At 31.2% G+C, this 20,754-nt stretch overlaps 1 protein-coding gene across 1 annotated transcript; it reads left to right on the forward strand.

The window, feature by feature from the left end:
• The first annotated feature begins 6,795 nt into the window (after positions 1-6,795).
• On the forward strand, positions 6,796-8,495 carry LOC113520629 (glutaryl-CoA dehydrogenase, mitochondrial). The gene has a single exon (XM_026906018.3). The coding sequence runs from the start codon at positions 7,041-7,043 to the stop codon at positions 8,310-8,312; it is 1,272 nt and encodes a 423-aa protein (XP_026761819.2). The 5' UTR covers positions 6,796-7,040; the 3' UTR covers positions 8,313-8,495.
• The last annotated feature ends 12,259 nt before the right edge of the window (positions 8,496-20,754 follow it).

Below are 20,754 nucleotides of genomic sequence, written 5' to 3' on the forward strand. Positions count from 1 at the left end.
TTACATGTCTATTCCATTATTTTCTGTACCTTCACTCTAATTTGGGTACGTCACACTTCCCCGATTATGTAATATGCAACTGACGATGCCATGTGGAAGTTTCAGTCTTAAAACCAGCTAATGGAGAAGTTTTGATTCACTTACTCACACACGTTTGCATTCTGTAAGATTATCGATTATTTATATATGACTAGCTTTTACCTAGGACTCTGTCTGCGAAGTCGAGATATGTATACTGACCGGCATAAAATGTAACCCATGTCGCTCTCTATCCTATGTATTCGTTAAAATGTCAAAATGTTATGGACAGACAAATTTACTTTCCTATTTATAATATTAGTGAGTACTAAATTAATACCACTGTTTATCGTCAGTATTTTTCCAATATCATCCATTAGGAAAAAGAATGGGTGAGAATGGAGTTAGATCAGTTAACTCGTTAGGATGAATTCATAGGAATTAACTACCACAGTTTTTTTGGAGGACTGTGTGGAGGACTTTTAGGAGGTTAAAAATTAATTTTAGATTAACAAAATGTTAAGTTTAAACAATACATTGGTATAAAGCTAATTTATTTATTTCCTAAAAATCTACCAATTAATATTATAATTAAACTACAAAATAATTGTACCTACTTAACTTTCATCACATTAGGTAACATATATCAGTAATATTATGTAACTTATGCTTTAGTTTATTACCAAAATTAAATAGATTGTTTTTCAGAACAAAATAATTAAGGCGTGCTCATAAATTTTAATACAGCAGTCAATTTTCATATTAAACGTTTTTGCACATTACCTGCCTTCATTAAGAGCCAATTTAGGAAGCACAAAAGGCTTTTAAGTCTTCCCAGACAAAAATTCGCATTGTTAATATCATCAACGTTTTTTCCGGAAATAAAATGTATGCTAATCTCGCATTTGCATATGACTGGGAAAAATCACTGGGCCATTAAAGAGTGTACTGCCATGGAAGTGTGAAAAGATGGAGTGGGTAAGGGACAGTTAACAACGACTGAAGAGGTGCCATTAAAGGTCTAAGACCTTCCGCGCTATCCTGTCGTTTGTCATGCAAATAGAGAGTGAATAATTTATAGGAGATTCATCCCTCCTGTATTACGAGGATCCACATTGTTGGGGAAATCGCGCGATAAGAGTTAACCGCCCTTCGGCGACTAGAAAATCGACTTAGGTAAATAAAAGATGATATTAGATAATACACTATACGTCACACCCTTTCGGTTTGAAAGGGTTTGAAAGACAGTGTGTAAATTTAGAACGGCAAACGTTATTCAGAAAGAAACATCAGGGGCATTTAAAATCTGTCAGACCCACAATATGTTTGGCTTGTCTGGATTACTTTGTTTGGAAACATTAGCTAGGTAATGTCACTCATGACATTATTTATTCATGTGGAGAAAAGTTTTCAACTGTTTGTGTCGTATTATAGATATATTATTATAACAAAATCCCCTCCGTTGTCTAGATTTTACGTTGATGACTATTTGTTTGTTGTCTTAATACAAGCCTTCCTTGTGAAAAGATTTTTAGAAATTCTTATGATAGATACACACAGATTTTAAATTTAACGCAAATGTACTCAAGATTTGTGTTTTATTTAAAATATACTGTAGTTAATTCTATCAGCGATCGAGCTAATTAAGAGATCTGGATACAGCTTGACATTTATAATACATAGATTTTTTCGCATGAAGAGGTTTTATCAGTTTGCACTAATCTGACCGTAGTGCGTATAGTTCTAATTTTTTTACATTTTGGAACTAGATTATGCTGTATGATATGATATATTCAGAGCTATACATTATCAATAATGCATAATAATTATACATAATTATATTGTAAACTTGACATTACATGAGTATGTTTGAACAGAGAGAGAGAACAGAAAATCGTTGCACAAAATAGTTATTCGCAATCACGACGCAGTGAATTTTTCCCTAGGACATAAATAAGTGGACATACTGTGCATTTATGAAACACTCACCCGCTGCGTTCATATTTCATAGTTCTTTTTTGCATTATTTTCAGTTTCAACGCTACAAAAATAAATTTTGATTAGAGAAGGACAGTGTATTGTATTACATATTCAAGTAAATAAACCGACTTCAATTGTAGCAAAACACTTATTTTGATTTAAAAACTAAACTTCAAAACCGAATTTCTTAAAATTTTTATGGAACCAATCTGTAAATATATTCTTTCAAATAAAAAATAAAGAATTTTCCACAACGCTTTGGAAAATTCTTAATTATAAGGTAACAAATAGAAAAAAATATAAACGAACTGAGAACCTCCTTATTTTTGAAATCGGTTGATTATTTGCTGGCGATACACATTTTCTGTATAATACTTTACTCATTATTTCATTTGTATAAGAATATTGTAAAGAATATTCGATTATTTGTTAGTAGTAAATAAACTCTCGATTTTAAAAATTCTTTCACCTATAGAAAGCTATATCATTAGCGAGGAACGTAGGCTGTAATGTATAAAATATGATTTAATTGCCGTGGCCGTTACTTTCCATTTTCAAAGTTTCAATTTTTCACATCATATATATATATATATATATATATATATATATATATATATATATATATATATATATATATATATATATATATATATATATATATATATATATATATATATGGTTAGTTAGATCTTTAATGTTGCCCACACATATGAAATTAAAAATATATATATTTTTTATCCATTACCCTAAAAGGTGATAAATTATGTCTTAGATGTCTTACTTTATAATTTACTTTATTCAAAGTGCTTGGAGATATTTTTTTATCTTTTCAAAGCTTTTCTCTGATCTTTGTATAAAATTTTAACGAAGGTAAAATTCTATGTCCGTGAGATTTCTGTAGGCGCTTTGCAGAATAAAACGGAAAAATATGACAAGCAAATACAAAAAAATGTAATTCAGTTTATTTTTCTTATATAGCTGTCAGCTAGCATGAAGCTAATGATTTGATAGATGATAAGAAGAGAGTATTATAAGATATACGCTTCTGAGGGCCGAACGGTTCAATCCTAGGCTTCGAGCGGCGATTTATTGAATTGCCTGAAGATGCCACGTTTAGAGATGAAACGCGTGTCGCAACATGTGTGTGTATAATGGAGATTGATAACTAATATGGAATGTTGTAGTATTTCTTCTAGTAATAATAGTAGACTTTGTACAAAAGTCGTTTGTAGTACCTCTGTCCCATTCGTGTTTCAACCGTGAAGCAGTTGTGTTTGCATGGCTGTGTTTCGGTTTGAAGGGTGGGATATGGCGTGAATTTACTGGGTACAGAGGAATAACACCTGAGTCCTCAGGAATGGCAACGCATGGAGGGTATCATGGGCGAAACAGTATACTCTGTTATGTCCATGGTACTGCTCATGTCTATAGGCGACGGTTACCACTTTCCATCAGGTGGGCCGTCAGCTTGTTTGCCATTCTAAGTTGTATAAAAAATAATAATAATAATTTCGAATACATACAAATGGTAGCGGAATTAAACAAAAACGTTGATGTGTAATGTTTTTACTCAGTTAAAATTTTAAATCTCTTTCCAGGATATACGGAAGTATAATAGAAGAAGGTATAATATTGATAACAGATATCGATTTGTACGTGCCACTTCGTTCGCGTGATATTTAGATTGACTGTGGTAAAAAGTCTGCTTTTGTCCATCGGAAATACTAAGATCATGAGGATTGATTTAGTACTTAAACCGTCGAAAAGTAACAAATAAACTTAATTTTACATTTAAGTTTTAAATATAAAAAATCTCACATCATGTGATAAAATCACTAATGACAAATTAACACAATTCTTATAATATAATAATAATATTAATAAAATTTATTAAATCCAAAAATACGTGTTTCAATTTTATATATGTTATATATACGTGAAGTCTTTATTCTAGTTACAAAACTTATTAACTAATATATAAACTTTAGATACATAAACAATTATATATATATATATATATATATATATATATATATATATATATATATATATATATAAAAATAAAATAATAACAAAAAATTATATATATAATATATAATTGTTTTGTTATTTTGTTTTTGTTAATTATATATATATATATATGTCACCGTAAGATTGTAAATACCGAGATAGATTACAATCTATCTCGCGAGATTGTAAACTGTCGAAAAATTGTGAACCATCGCATACTGCTTACAATTTGACGTATTATTTTTCGGTAGATTAATAATGTACATGATTTATAATGTTATGCAATATTTTCGTCAATTTTCAACTAAATTTAAAAGTTAACTTTAAATTCTATTGAAGTGACTGCTTTTTTTTTTAGAATTTGAAATGTTTATTTGTTATTATTTATAGCATGAATACAGTACGATACTTATATTTATATTATTTATCGAATGAATACAGTACGATACGAACTGCAATTCATATAGAAGTTTATAAAATTATCGTAAAATTCAGTTTTCAGTCATAAAAACAGTAATGATTTATTCATTTAATTCGATAATTAATGGGACTGTAATTAGAGCACGTTCCTAAGATAGATTTTGAAAATTGTTTAGTCGTGTAGATATATTTATTTAGATGTATTTTGGATTATCAGAACATACGTTATGAGTATACGAGAAGAGTTCATTATTAAAATTTACTTGATATTATTAAATATTGAAGCCCAATCTAATAGTATATAGTATGTATGTATATATTTATTTTAATATCTGGCTTCATTTCATAATCTGCATAACTTGAATTGTCGTTGTACTGAGTTATGTACCCGCTTAGCAAATATTAAACTTGGGCTAAGTTCCTCTACTCTTTGAGAGTAAGTATGTAATAACTACTACCGCAGCACGTAAGCTATTTTAACTATGCCCGTCCTACAAAAGTTTGGTTAAATTTTTACTACGAGTAAAACTTCTATACATTTTTGCCGGGGGTCAGTGCTATAAAATTAAAATATTTAAGCTCATTTCATAAATAGCTTTATCTGTGGTCTTTTCTTTAGTTGTTTTTATGTATTCATTAATAAAACTTTGTACAAATGGCATTCTTTACCAGCTAACTATTAGGTAAAACAGTAAGCGTATGAAGGGCAGCGGTGGTGCGAAAGATGTGACGTAATTATCGTAACATACTGAAATTTTTATACATACATATAATATATAAGAAATTCACAGATCATACTTTTTAATATAAACTCGTTTATATTTAAGATTTTCATGCACGCTCGATTTCGTTGATTTTTTGTTGGTGTGGAGAAAGTATGTTCATACCTACCTATACTGATTTTTTTTTAATGGGTGAAAATGAAATGGTAACCCCGTGCGCGCTATCGGTTTACACCGACGAGGCACATCAAGATAAATTCGTCAAGAATTAAACATGATGGTTTCCAGGAGTAACCGCGTGGAGGTCGACCTGTGAGGGTATATTGCTAGCAATTATTAGACCCATTACTAACAATCCCTTTTCCCCTATACTGAACTATTAGCTGAGGTTGATAGATGTATATACAGATCTCAAAATGTTATACAATAATATTTGTGGCGTAATCTGTAGTTTATTGAAAGGAAAATAAGATTTACTTGAGCATTAATAGTATCGTTTTATTAGACATTATCGAATGTACGTAAACGTACCCGCATACAAAATTGGAGAGAGAAAATTATTTCTTATATTCTTTGGTGTATATATAGTGCATTCTAGATAAACCAGAGGCAGACTTTGTATAAAAGTTGTTTGCTTGGGTACATCTGTCCCATTCGTGTTTCTACCGTGAAGCAGATGTGTTTGCATGGTTTTGTTTCGGTTTGAAGGGTGGGATATGACAGTGAATTTACAGGGTACAGAAGAAATAACACTTGAGTCTTCAAGAATGGCAACGCATGTGAGGTATCAGGGGCGAAACAGTTATACTCTGTTATGTCCATGGTAGTCCTCGTGTCTATAGGCGACGGTTACTACTTTCCATCAGGTAGACCGTCAGCTTGTTTGCTATACTAAGTTGCATAAAAAAGTTAATTTATGTAGATATGATAGATAGGTTAGATGATCTTTGATTTATGTCTATTACTATTATAGTGTATTCAATAAATAGAATACTGCCTATTTTTCGGTATATGTAATTCTTTTGAAGGTTTAAGTACTTTTAAGCAGTTATTAGTTAATGATACATTAATTAAGAGGTTACTTAGAGATAAAAATACCTTAATTATACCTACGTTTGATACATCGTATCATGTTCGGTAAATGACTGACAGGTATTTGTTAAATTGACAGCGATATTATTATTTTAAATGGAATTCGAATCATTAATTATATATATAAATTAGGAATGTAAAAAATAATTTATCTAGAGTATTTAATTTTTAACGAAAATGTATTTACAAGCCTATGATAATGTAATTATTGTTTACGATACGATAACAAGTATGACAGTAGTCTTATCAATCATTATTTACTGTGAACACACAGAATAGTTTTCTTTCATCAAGTTACTTTACAATATAATAGTTATCATTAATTGTAATATATAGCGTCAGAAATGTCATATTTACTTGCTTTATATTGATAATACTTATATCTTATTTACAAAGCAGAATGTATCGCAATCTATTTTAATTCTTATTACCTTGTGATAAGAGTCAACGTTACAAAACAATTAATGTTAGTGTAGAAACGAGTAGGACGATAAATGCATCTAAGAATACATATATGTGATAACACGTTGCTAGAGAGTGGAGTGAAGTTAGTAACAGAGTACGTACGATTAATATAGCTCAGTTGACTGTCATTAGGTTAGTAGATAGGTACTTAATACTCTCACAGTGTAATCTCAAAAATTGTATTCTCATTATTGGATATCCTGATGTTTTTATATTTGTTACAACTGTAATTTAATTCCAAGGAAGTTTAATAGACTGTGTTCAAGAAGTTATAGCTATTACTGGTGTTGTATATTGTTTGATATTGTAAACAAAGAGATAGTTTTAAATATAATGGCTGTGGTGCAAACCGGTAAATATTTGTTTTCGGTTCTAAGCCGAAATAATAATATACGAGCTCTGTCGACCACAATTTCAAGAAATGCTAAGGTAACTTTCAATTGGGAAGACCCATTGAATTTAGATGGACAATTACACGACGATGAAAAGGCCATTCGGGACACCTTTAGAGTTTATTGCCAAGAGAAACTACTTCCTAGGATAATCGAAGCAAATCGAAATGAAGTATTTGATAAAAAAATTTTTAGGGAAATGGGAGAGTTAGGTGTACTTGGTTGTACTTTCAAAGGTTATGGATGCGCCGGTGTATCCTATGTCACCTATGGATTGCTCGCAAGAGAGGTAGACAGTATTGACTCTGCGTACCGATCTGCTCTGAGTGTACAGAGCAGTTTAGCCATGGGTGCGATATATCTTTTCGGCAGTGAGGAGCAAAAACAGAAATATTTGCCGAGAATGGCTAAAGGCGAATTAATTGGTTGTTTTGGACTAACTGAACCGAACTTCGGCAGTGACGCAGGGGGATTAATAACTAAAGCTAAATATGATTCGAAATCAAAAACTTACACATTATCAGGCTCTAAAATCTGGATTACAAATGCACCCATTGCAGATATATTAATAGTATGGGCAAGGAACGAGGAAGATAAAATAAGAGGTTTTATTGTCGAACGTTCGCAAGTCAAAAAAGGTTTGGCTACGCCCAAAATCAATGGAAAATTTTCGTTGCGCGCATCGGAAACGGGCATGATATTGCTCGACGAAGTGGTTGTACCGGAGGATAGTTTATTGCCCGACGCGATAGGTCTGAAGGGGCCGTTTGGATGTCTCAATAACGCGCGGTATGGGATCGCTTGGGGCGCTCTCGGTTCGGCCGAATCGTGTTTGCGCATTGCCCGACAGTACACATTAGATAGGAAACAATTCGGAGTGCCGCTCGCATCGAAACAGCTAATACAGAAGAAGTTAGCAGACATGCTGATAGAGATTAACGTGGGATACCAGGCTTGCTTAAGAGTGGGACGTCTGATAGATCAAGGTGAAGCGGCACCTGAAATGACTTCAATAATTAAAAGAAATAATTGCGGAAAAGCCTTAGAAATAGCGAGGATGGCTAGAGACATGCTTGGTGGTAATGGTGTGTCAGATGAATACCATGTTATAAGGCACGTTATGAATTTAGAGGCGGTCAACACATATGAAGGCACTCATGATATTCACGCATTGATTTTAGGCAGAGCTATTACTGGAATACCAGCGTTTTAATATAAATCCAAAATAAACAGAATTATCGATAACAATCTATATAGGTTTAAGCATTTACTTAATTATGTACCTAATAGATTAAATTGTGATTAAACAATTTTTATTTTGTAATGTAAATATTTACCGTTAGTATATTAAATAATTACTGGATGTTATAAATAAAACTATTTGATATTAGGATTATTTTTTGTCTTTTATTTAAATATAAAAATATTTTATTACGTGAAACTTACCTATGCACGAAAACCCTGCCTTGTGCTTTTACATATTCATGTATTCATACTGAAATAATGGATTCTTTTTGTTACTGGTTGGTTACGAATATGGCTTAAAGTTTTGAATTTAATTAAAAGTAAAAAACGGGACAGAAGTTATTAATATTTATTCACGAATGGAAAATTATTATGAATAGAGACTAACATGGATTACTTATTGAAATACACATTTTAAATTGAATATCTAGTTAAAGCAAAATGTGAAAAAAGGATTGGAGGCGCAGGGTATCGATCCCCGTACTTCTCGCATGCTAAGCGAGCGCTCTACCATCTGAGCTACATCCCCCGATGTTAAATAATGTCAAATTATGGATCACTATTTAGTTTCAACAAACAATTGCAGTGTGAATTAATAATTATTATATTTCATTTATTGCCGTGTATAATTTTATGTAATAATTAATTATTCTATTGACAGATTAATGATTGATCAACTATATTATGGAGATTTTAAATGTTCTATTTATAATAATAAAATGATTTCTATTCACGATTACTAATAATAAGAAACTATATTATGAACAATTTATTATTGATTATTTTATTTTATAATACATATAAAAGTATTTAAATGTCCATAGAATTAGCTATTAGCTGACTAATATTAAATTACCAGCGCCTGCTGATATTATTCTCGCCAGCAATTTAAATTCTGTGGATGATGTGAGTGTCTAATACATTAGGCACTTGGTATGTATATTTATAGCAATGAGAATAATATTTTAATATAACAAAGGACTTTACAAATTTACTGGTGCACATAATGAAAAAAATTTTAGCATTTATTATCCTCTCCCTTTTCTATTAAATACGCCTATTGTTAAAATATAGCCATGGTGAGAGCATTAGAGTTGTTCATGTTTTTAATCAAGGAATAAATGATAAGCAATCTGAAGTGGCGATGGGCAGGTCACATTGCTCGAAGAACTGACAACTGATGGGGAAGAAAGGTGATTGAGATGCAGGTGGCTCAGGACCGTTCCTTTGGCAGTCTACAAGTATGTCAGAGGCCTATGTGCAGCAGTGGACAGATAATGGATGAAGTGATGATTGTGACTTTAATCAATGGTTATTATTTTTTATGAAGTAAGTTGTTAACTTTAATTGCTATTCTAAGTTTTATAAAATAAAATAAATTATGAATCGATTAATTTATATTAAATATTTTTTTTATATATTAGATAATTAATTGAAGTCAAATTATATTCAGTTACTTATAACGAAAAATTTTAAAGCTAATAGAAATTTGCTTTTATTTTTTTATTTGCAACTAGGTATTATATTCAAGAAAATTCGTGGATTCACAGTTCCCAAAGAGTTCGGAGCGAGCCAAAATATTACGGATCCTCAGAATATTTATTTTAATAAGACGATAAGAGAATAGGGAGGGTGCGGCTTGGGAGGGTTATGACGAATCGACGATAGGCATAATATGGACATACAGATAGACGTTAATTTTATTATATATTAGTTTTAACTTGCGTCCGTTTATACTTTTCTTCTTTTTATATGGTACGTGTATGCCAAATTTCATAGTGATTATTATTTAAGGCGTTAAATGGAACAAATAAACCAATTTACTTTTACATTTATAATCATAAATAATCCCTATTGTACTCAAAGATACAGTAAACATTATTATCAGAGACTTTGTGAGCAATGGTAAACTTATCTCTAAAAGAGATTTCTTCCAGTTTATATAACTAATACTGAAGTGTAACACCGTAGTTCTGTGGAATGGCATCAGATACGTTGTACATGTACCCTAGTACATCACAGAATACACTAATGTACCCCTAGGTATATTAGTGTATTCTGTGATGCCAATATAATGTACGTGTTTATAGATGACGGATGCTATTTTCTATCAGGTGGGCAGTCAACTTATTTGCCGATTTAATTATCATAAAACAAAAGACTATCCATTCTAATCCAATGTCGCATAGTCTCAGCAGCAAAACACATAAGTATAGTGTGGTGAAAACGAGCGGTTATGTCATAGTACACCTACTAAAATATCACTTTATGTGCGTGACGATCACAGTTATTGTTTATCACATATATAATAAGCCCGCCATCGCTGTTGTATGGGAATTATCTGTAATATCTATTATTCGTAGGAAAACAAGAGAATATAATCGGAAATTAGATGCAAGTTTATTGTGTACCAGCTGTTACCCTCGGCTTAGCACGTGGAATGTCGTGATTCCATTTTAAATTCTAAAAATCCTTTCTTAGTAGATGTTTTCCAAACAGCTTTTTAAATATAGTTTTGACTATGCGTCGATAGTCAGTCAGGGTACATGATTTTATAAAAAAATTTAAATATTTTTTATTCAAGTGGTCTTAGTTATAAGCATTTTTTAATAGTAATTTATTTACTCGTATGAATCTACCGCACATTTCAGAATAAAATTTCAGTTTAGAAGAACGAGCGAGGAACACAGCTGTTGCTTTCTTCACATACAAGTTGAGTTTACAACATAAATGTGAATGGATAAATGAATACGTAACTCGGATCACCAGTAACAACGATGAGGCGCGATGCGAGAGCTGGTAGCTACTTTGCGCAAAAGATAAGTTTAGCAATCCAAAGAGGTAATACCTGCTAATATCTTGGGTATGCTGCCTCGATGTGGTGCTTTGGGAGACTATTTATAATTAGTTGTTAGTGTTGTTATTCGAAGAATGCCAGTATTAATGTACATACATATCAGTTATGTGGAGGGAAATTGTGTTAGTTATATAATAATATCAACTTTAGTTTGTTAAAATTATTTTTTTTAATAAAAGCGATTTTAGACGCGGTACAATTTATTACGATATATGTTTGAAGCATCGCAATAAATTAAATTTGAAAAATAAAATAACAAAAACCATGTGGATATTTAATTCCGTATGAAACAAAAACAATTTCTGTGCGCGCGACAAACGAATGCGGCCGCAAAGCGCCCTCTTTACAAACCTCAATCTCGCTGCTCGTTATTTAAAATATTTATTTTAATAATACGATAAAGCGCTGGGAGAAAAAGTGGTTTCCTTGAAACACGGCGGTGGCTTTGTGGCCTCACAGGTACTTATTTAAATATGAAGATGCAAAATTTTTGCATTGTGTATTTTGTTTTTGGGTTGTTCCCTTTTGGTTTTGCGGTTGGCTTACAAGGTGTTAAGCCTACAAAATAGTGACGCTTTCCTTAATTATAGCCGTATATTGATATTCCGCACAGATAATATTAAAGTATAATATTACAATGTAATCCATCCTGCAAATAATATAATTGTGAATATTTTTTTTTCTATGTTAAATTTTCGCAGACATTTAAATAAGGTGGAAAAGATTTTCACTTACGCTACTATATATTAAATACAGATATGAGCTGTAAAAAAATGAGTGTGAACTATTTTTAAATAGTATTGAAAAAAAAATTTGTTAATAATACAATTACTACGTTAAATTTTACTTATTGTTAAATTGACTATTTTTTAAAAAAACAATTATAAAAACAATTATAAAAAAAAAAATACATTTCTCGTTGGATTATTCTGCTCAGTAGTGATTGAATATGTCTGATATAATTATAAAATGAATTATCATAAACGAATTCTGTCAATAACCAAACTTATTAACTGAATGTCCACTCCATTAGAAATACAACGACAATATTACTTAATTAAATCGTTATTACAATAATTAAAGAGACAAAATTAACAATAGGAAAGCTGCTGTTCGTCATTGAGGGTTTTCACTCCCATATACTTGAGCCAATATTTTGTAGCGACAGCGCAGTTTTAAAGGTTTTTCCTCCCATAGACGCTCAGGTTATGCAATAAGTACTGTGCCAAGATTTTTTCAAGAGACTACAATGTAAGGTTCTTCAACAAGAAATAAGTAAAATGGTTTCTTTAAGGTTGTGTTGCACCTGATATCGCAAACGTTCACGTGAGCTGAATGCTTGTTTGCCATTTTAGTATAGTTTTATTATGAGACGATTACAATGTATAAAAGATAATCTTTTATTGAATTTAAAGTCCGGGGCATACGAGGCAATTTTCGCCCACGGACATCCTACGTTTGTTACACGTATCAACCTACTGAGAATTTCTCGTAAAAGGGAAACAGAAAGAATTATTGCAAACTGTTTTTTTCTATTCTACTCGTGTTGTTTTTCATGAAAGTTCCTACATTCCCGTTAGAAAAGTGGAACAGTTGGAAAGTTTAGCGCAATTTGCATCTCTCTCTCTCGGGCTTGAATCACAATGAGCCACCAAAAGCAATTAATACTTGAAGTGGCCCGATTCCGGTTTAAAACTAAGTGCTCTTTTGAATTTTCATCTCAATTTACATCAGGGTAAGTCGATTCTTCAATAATGCGTAAGTTTATAATAGAGGAACTTACATTGCAGACTTTGTTTTTCAGACAGAATCCTGTAGGAACAAAGTTTATGCAAGTTACGAATAGTGAAAAATCCGGTCAGGTGTGAGTTGAACACACACAGAGAGTTCCGTACTTAAATATCTATGATATATATATATATATATATATATATATATATATATACAAAATAGACACCTAATAGCTGTCATTATTCATAGTATCACCTAATAGTTGATTGGTTTCACCGATATTTCCACTCGCGAACAAAGGTTATGGAACGAGCTCTCTGTCGAAGTTTTTCTCAGACGCTACAGCATGGGGTTCTTCAAAAAAGAGGTAAAAAAGTTTCTTCATGGTCGGCAACGCGTGCGTAATGCCCCAGGTATTGCAAGTGTTCATAGGTTACGGTAACTGTTTACCATCAGGTGGGCCGTATGCTTGTTTGGCATCTCAATGACATAAAAAATTACTATAATTCGTAAAATTTTATTTTGAGCTATAATTGTGATCAGAATAATTGTAATCTGGACCGCATAAATACTCGTAAACTTGTTTATGGAGGGTTTTTGATAATTTATCAAAAACGATGCTAGTTATTCTTAGTTATTTTTTTTATAACACAGGAGGCAAACGTGCATGCGGCTTACCTAATGCTAAGTGACTACCGCCGCCCATGATCACCCAGAACATCAAATGTACTGCAGGTGCTGCCGGCCTTTAAAAAAGGAATATGTTCTTTTTTTGAAGGTTATGATGTCGTATTTTTTCCTTTGTAATTTTTTAATTTTTCAGTTTTTTTCGGTTTAGAGTGCTTGAAGATAAGTGGAGGAAGAGTTGGCTTTTCTTTTATTTTCAAAGTCCTAAAAACTTTCCCTAGGTTCATGGCTTTTTAATAAAAAATAAAAAAATGTTCAAAAATGTACAAATTATGTCTTTTCATATGATAAATCATTTGAACTAATAGGTTAATTTTGAAAAATTTGAGTATCCGTTTTGAACCCCCAAAATAAAAATATTTTGTCAATTATTTCTATTGTAGTATGTGCGGATCAATGATATATAAAACTATTCTAAATTTTAAATTGATAGCATTAGTAATTACTCACATGTAATGTTGTGACAGTCGGACGGAAAAATTCGCACCATAAGGACTCCTTTCTAACTTTTTAGTAAGAAACCGTAAAAAGGAAGTATTGTATGATATTGTCGCAAAAATACCAATTTAACCAAATGTATATCAAATAAAAATGGTATTGATAATTTAAAAAATAAAATTTTATCAAAATTAGATCAGGCGTAATCATCAATAGGTACCAAAATATATTTTCAATAAGAAATAAAAAATCCTTATCGCTGAATTATCGATTATTTATAAGGTCATAAAACAATTCCATTATCATTTACAATGGAAATTATTATAAATTCAGATTCTAATCGTTGTTTAAACTCGTACATTCAGAAGCAATAGCCCATTTTCACGGAACACCATCCAAGGTCTGCTTTAAGTACACACGGAGATTGCTTGTTTAATTTTATCAATTACCATATTTTTTAAGTTAACATCTGTTGGTTTACCCTTTGAAAATTTTAATTCAAAATTTATACCAAGTCATGGTATTTTTAGTTAAAGCATCAGCTGATTTATTGGGTGAAGGGATAATTATTTATACGCATTTAAATCTTTCTATGTTGGCTATTCATGATTTGATTTGAATAATAAAGTCTGAAACCTTCTGAGTAGGTGGGTTCAAAGACTATAATATTGTTTGTAATCTCAGGAAGGGATTTTTACTGCATAAAAATGGAATGGTAACCCACCTGCGTTGTTGGGTTGATAGATTAAGTTGAAAGCAGGTCAGTTGAATCATTGCGACAAATGAATAAACCACGATGGTTTCCACGAAAAATTACGTAGAAGTGGACCCGACAAGATGTATTGCTAGCAGTTGCTAACAATGTCTTAAGGAGGGGAAGAAGGAAGAGGATGAGGTAGCAGTGAGGGGATACAACTCATGTTGATAATGTAGCAGAGTGTGTGATATGTATCTTACGGAAAACTGGCCAACTGAAATGCGAAAACTAGACAATCAAACCGCGATTAAACTGTGAAACAATGTTATCTACATAAAGGCTCGAAATGTAAACACTTAGTAGGCAAGTATATAAATATGTATATATCAAATACATAACGAGCAGTTGTAAGAACCAGCCAGCACTAGTGTGAAGTTAAGAACGCTCGTTGCACGCGTGACAAATTGTTGCTGTAATGAGAGGCGTGCTTCTGTTTATACATGTACCTAGTGGTACAGTAACGATGTCGTTTTACTATATAAATTGATTTTTTGACATCGCAAGTACTTATTTTTTTAATATTGGAAATGTTAAACAATTTTAAAATGGAATTAAAGAGATATTTAAAATGTATATAGGCATAAATTTAAATAGGTTTTTCTGTAATCGAAAATAATTAATATTTATTTACTTAGAACTTTTTTTGACATGATTATATAATCATGATATTTTTATTGAAATAAAAATGAATAAATTATTACATTAATAAGATTTTCACATGAATTCATTATAAATGCATGCATTTTATGGTGTTCGTCTGTTTTATTTTTAAATAATTAAATTTAATAAAAATACATGCTAATATAAGTCAGTAATTATGTCAAGTATGGAAAAACAGACATCTGTTTGTTATTTTTTTTTTTGATTTAGAGAGTTATGTTGTAAATAGCAGGATGCAGTAATAAAACATATATGTATTTGTGATATAAAATAATAAGTTTAGTGAAAAAATTTTTATAAAAATCTGACATAGAACAAGCTTCAAAATAATACATTGTTCTAAAAACCTCAGTGTCAACAGCCAGTATTAAAACTTCAACACGCCCTCTTAATCCTGGATGTTGACCAGCAACTGTTTGACCGCTGACTGATTGCCGCAATATATTACGAGTAATATGCCCCGTCAGCTGAGAGTAAGACACGGACGTACACCGCTTCTCTTACCGCCTCCAATAATACTATATACTCCGCCTCGGTAAACGAAGCCTTTTTCACCACTAAACAATTGTATTGAAAAATTTGTTTAGAGAATTTTCTGTATCCGCACTAGCAGTGTATAACAAAAAAGTCCAGACAAAATCTTTTTCCAATCTTTTTTTAAGATGCCATTTCTGTCTACACTTTCAGCACCACTATCGCTTCGCATTCCTTAACTCATCTTTGTCTCCTTACGTGTCACTCGTTCCGGATGTACTCGAAGCTGAAGTGCTTTTCTTCCAAGAAAACAAGCATTCATTCGATTCACCACGAATTGTCCAACGCTTTTCTTGTAATAATTTAGTCTTCACTAAACCAACTAATATTACAATTTCCGAGTGCTCATGTGCCATGGTCATGGATTCGTACTCCAATGGGAAACCTTGCAGCATAATTGCCCAAAGAAACTCATCATCTATAGTTTTATTCGTACTTGCTAACTGTAGAACATACAACAAAACTTGATCGACACACGCCTCCATATCAACAAAGTCTTCCAGTTTTATTGAACAAAGACTACGTAACGTCTTCAATCTCATAACCTTTGTCATCATATGCACCTTCAGCATTCCACTTGATTTGCAGTTTTTCATGAGATAGAAAAAAAAAAACTTTTTCAACACAAATCAATGATTTTTCCTTGTCGTCCAAAAATATTACAGCGAATTACTCTTGTTAAATAAATGCAGTAATAAAACATATATGTATTTGTGATATAAAATAATAAGTTTAGTGAAAAAATACGAGACAAATAGAACAAGCTTCAAAATAATACATCAAAAATTAATAACAAATTGAAACAATAAAAAATGAATTAATTTGATTGATTGAAATCAATTAATTCATTTTTTATTGTGTTGTTCGTTACTGAAAGGCTCTTTATTCATTGAGTTATATTGAAAAAGGCCATAGTATTTGTCATATTGTCTAAATCTTTTCTTAGTGCCCATTTACTTTATAATTATTATATAACGAAGCCTTATAGTAATTTCAATCCAATTTAAATCCTATGTATATGCTTTGATTATCTGAACGTGTTATTTTAGAATTATTCATGATAAAAAAATTAAGTATAAATATGAGATTTTTTACTAACACCAAGGAGTAAACACGCATAATGTATAATATATGTTTAGCTGCTTTTAAAACAGTTATAACATCAGTTCTAACTTTTTGCGGCTATGGGAACAGGAGAGTAGTTGAAAAAGTTAGCGCAAAAACATTGCATTGGAAAGCAGCCAGGGACACGCGGAAGGCGTTACTGGAATCTATAGCTCCTACTGCAGAACACCCATGCATTTATTAAGTTTATATTGTATGCATGTAGTAACGTAATACAGTTTACCTACCTAAAGGTACCTATATAACTGTAAACTACGGCTTTGTCCGAGTAAAATTGGATAAAATGTATCTTGTATACCTAAGGTTATTCTTTTGAATTCACTTTGTACCACATTTTTCATTTGACATTATTTCATAGATAAGTGCGATTTTGTAATTAAAAATTAAATACACAGACATCGATATAGGCGGTACCTTCATGCAAATTGATTATCCTGGCAAATTAACCTACAAATAGAGCATAGAACCAGAATTCAACAGAATTTTATTAATAAATTAGCGGATGAAATTGTTTGCACGATATGGTCTATGTCAGTTTATTTTTTAATTATGATATATATAGTATAAGATATTATTGAGCGATTAAGGCATTAAAAATAACAAACAAACACATTCACTTTCACATTTATGATATTAGTAAGGATTTCTGATAAAAAAGTAGTAAAGCTAACAAAATCGATAATATATTTAACCAGTTACTGCCGAAATACTTTGAAACTTTATATGTGGGCAATCCAGTGAGTGCGAAGGCTTACCATAAATAAAGTTTAGTGCTCGGCAGAGAGGTGTTCAAATTGCTTCCACGTGATATATCCCGTGGTCCAAGTACGTTTAGCCATATTGAATTTTTAAGCGAAGAAGCTTCGGTTACCTATGGGCCACAAGCGCCCTCTTTTTGTGTGGGTCGTAAAGAGTGGTTGAGATAGGTCGGGCCTATACGAGTGTTTGGAATTTCGTACTTATGATTAATACTATATAGTGTATTCTTGTTTGTTGAAGCTTAAAAGTATGTGTATATTTCATTACACTTTCATTATTTACACACTATTTCTACTTTTAATTAAATGATTTACTTTTCAATAATAAGTTTTATACATATTTATCTACTGATAATCGTCAAATAGATTTATTCTTTGCTAAATAATAAACAGATTTATTTTTACCTGCAACTTTGTTCGCGTTTACTGATTGCGATAAAAATAGCCTATATCCTTCTCCATTCTATATGGTATAGTACAAGTATACCAAATTTCATAGTGATTGGTTAAGCCATTGAGGAGCTGTAATGTAACAAATAAACAAACAAACACTTTCACATTTATGATATTAGTAAGGATATATGCATGATCGTTAACTCAAAAATACTGTAATAATATCATTTTCAAGAGAATTTAGTAAAAAATTAGTTAACTAACTAAATTTAAACATTATTATTTTTTTACAGTAATAATGCCTTTGAAAACTTAGTACGTTGTACTATTAGGTTAAAAAAAAGAAATAAATTTCTTATGTTTTGATATTTATAAAGTCCTTGATCAAGTTGATTAGGTACAAATGCCCATAAAATAAAATTAAATAAAATTATAAGGGGTGATCTTATTATATGATATTTTCACTATTTTTATTTTTCACTTGTATCTACTATTAATACGTAAATAATTTATTACTAGCGTAATAAATTATTTACAACACACACAGTTTATAAAAACCCTAAATCTGAGAAAAATAAACATCAAAGTTGAATGTTAAAAACACGTGAATACCATCTCCGCATAGAAAACAAAGAAGCGCAATAAAATACCTGCGGAACAATACCATCCATGTAGTTGGAAAATCCTGTCTTAGCAGATTGTGGCCTAAATATTTCATAGTCTCTGGTACCTTGAAAAAAAACACGCAATGAATAAGTAAAAAGAAGGCCAGGGGCGGGTCACCAACAAAAGCGGGAATAACAAGCGAGTTCACAAACCCTTGAGACAAAAGAAAACTCTACTACTAACGATGTACCCGTTCACGCTCTTGACAACCCTATTCTGCCATTTTGGGATTATATTTTTACGTCCATAGTACTTACATAATATTATACCTTTATTTATACATAGGTATTACTAATAAAATTGTAGCGTACGTTATACCGGGTTGTACTGCTTGTGTGTATTTGTTTACCTATGTATGTATTTATAAGTAGGCATAGTATTATTTTTTTATATGTAACTCAGATTGACAGTGTTGAAAAGTCACCTATAAAGGTGATTAATACATTCCAGAATTTACTGTGACACCCATGGTACCCCTCAAATGTTGTTATTCCTGAGGATAATGGTGTTGTGCTTCCGTACTCTGTAATTTCACCGTCGTATACTCTTCAAACCGAAACACACCTTTTTACTGCAAAAACACAAGTATACTGCAGCATAGAGATATGTACTTAATCAGACGACTTTTGTATAAGTCTACTTGTAGTTAAATATATGATATAGGATATTAATATTAACAAATACGGTTTATATAATTATTTATTATAGTATATTGAATTGACTGAGGATACTTACTAGTACTTCTTTCTCTGGAAACAGTGCATAAATATTTTTAGATTTGTGCAGGAACTAAAAAAGCGTCAATAAAAAAAATAACCTAAATTATTATTTCGAAAAAATAAAAAAGAATAATATAAAATGTTCTACAGTTAGAGAGAGACAATTCGAGGATTTCGCACAGATCAGCTCATAACTCAATGTGTCAGAAAGTTGCAATTAAATACAGAATCCGGGCTTCGCAATCGTTTACAGGGAGCACTCGGTCGAATTGGGTTAAGAATACGAAAGTCAATAAGAATAGAATGAATTATGTGTTATTTGGTTAACGTGACAGGGATATAAATAATCCTCAGATATTAGGGATAATGGATTTTATTATAAACTAGCTGAGCCAGCGACTTTGTTTGGTGTATTATAATAATTATATTCCAGAGACGACTTCAAGTCTGAGAAGACTGTACCTATCTAATGTTATTGATTCATTTAAATTATATTGTTATACTATTAGTAAATTAATCAGTTTTTGTTATAAGTAAGATTATTGGAATATGAATTTCACGTTTCAATGAAATTTTTAATAACTTGATCGTTTTAAATTAATATCTTATTGTTTACATTTTATACAGGCAACATTATTTTAATAAGTTTAATAAGTCTTCTAGTGTTTGCCGTCACTTCTCATATAACAAAATCACTCATGCTTCGTTGTTGATAAGCCAGGATTGTCTAGCCAATTTTGAATTAAATTATAAAAGACTTGGAAGAGATTTACAAGTCAAAAGTACTTTGAAGCGGCCCTTTACTTTGATTTGTCTCTTTGTTCACTTAAATGGGATGCCATTTGTAGATGACTATCTTACATCCGGTAATGATGGCGTCCCCCTTAAATTATGCCTCGTTCTCATTTTTAAACCCTTCAATTTAAATAGGAATGCTAGGTTTTGTTGAATTATTGTCATAAAATAAGCGAGACGTAGGGTAATAATTATTATTTATTTCTTTTATAACATCGTCTCTATTGTCGCCTACAATTTTTTTCAGTTTTTTTCAACACATTTAGTTTTTTTTTTTTTTATTTATATCG

Source organism: Galleria mellonella, unplaced genomic scaffold (genome assembly GCF_026898425.1).
Source record: "Galleria mellonella isolate WM207_F2 unplaced genomic scaffold, CSIRO_AGI_GalMel_v1 utg9223, whole genome shotgun sequence".
NCBI lineage: Eukaryota > Metazoa > Arthropoda > Insecta > Lepidoptera > Pyralidae > Galleria > Galleria mellonella.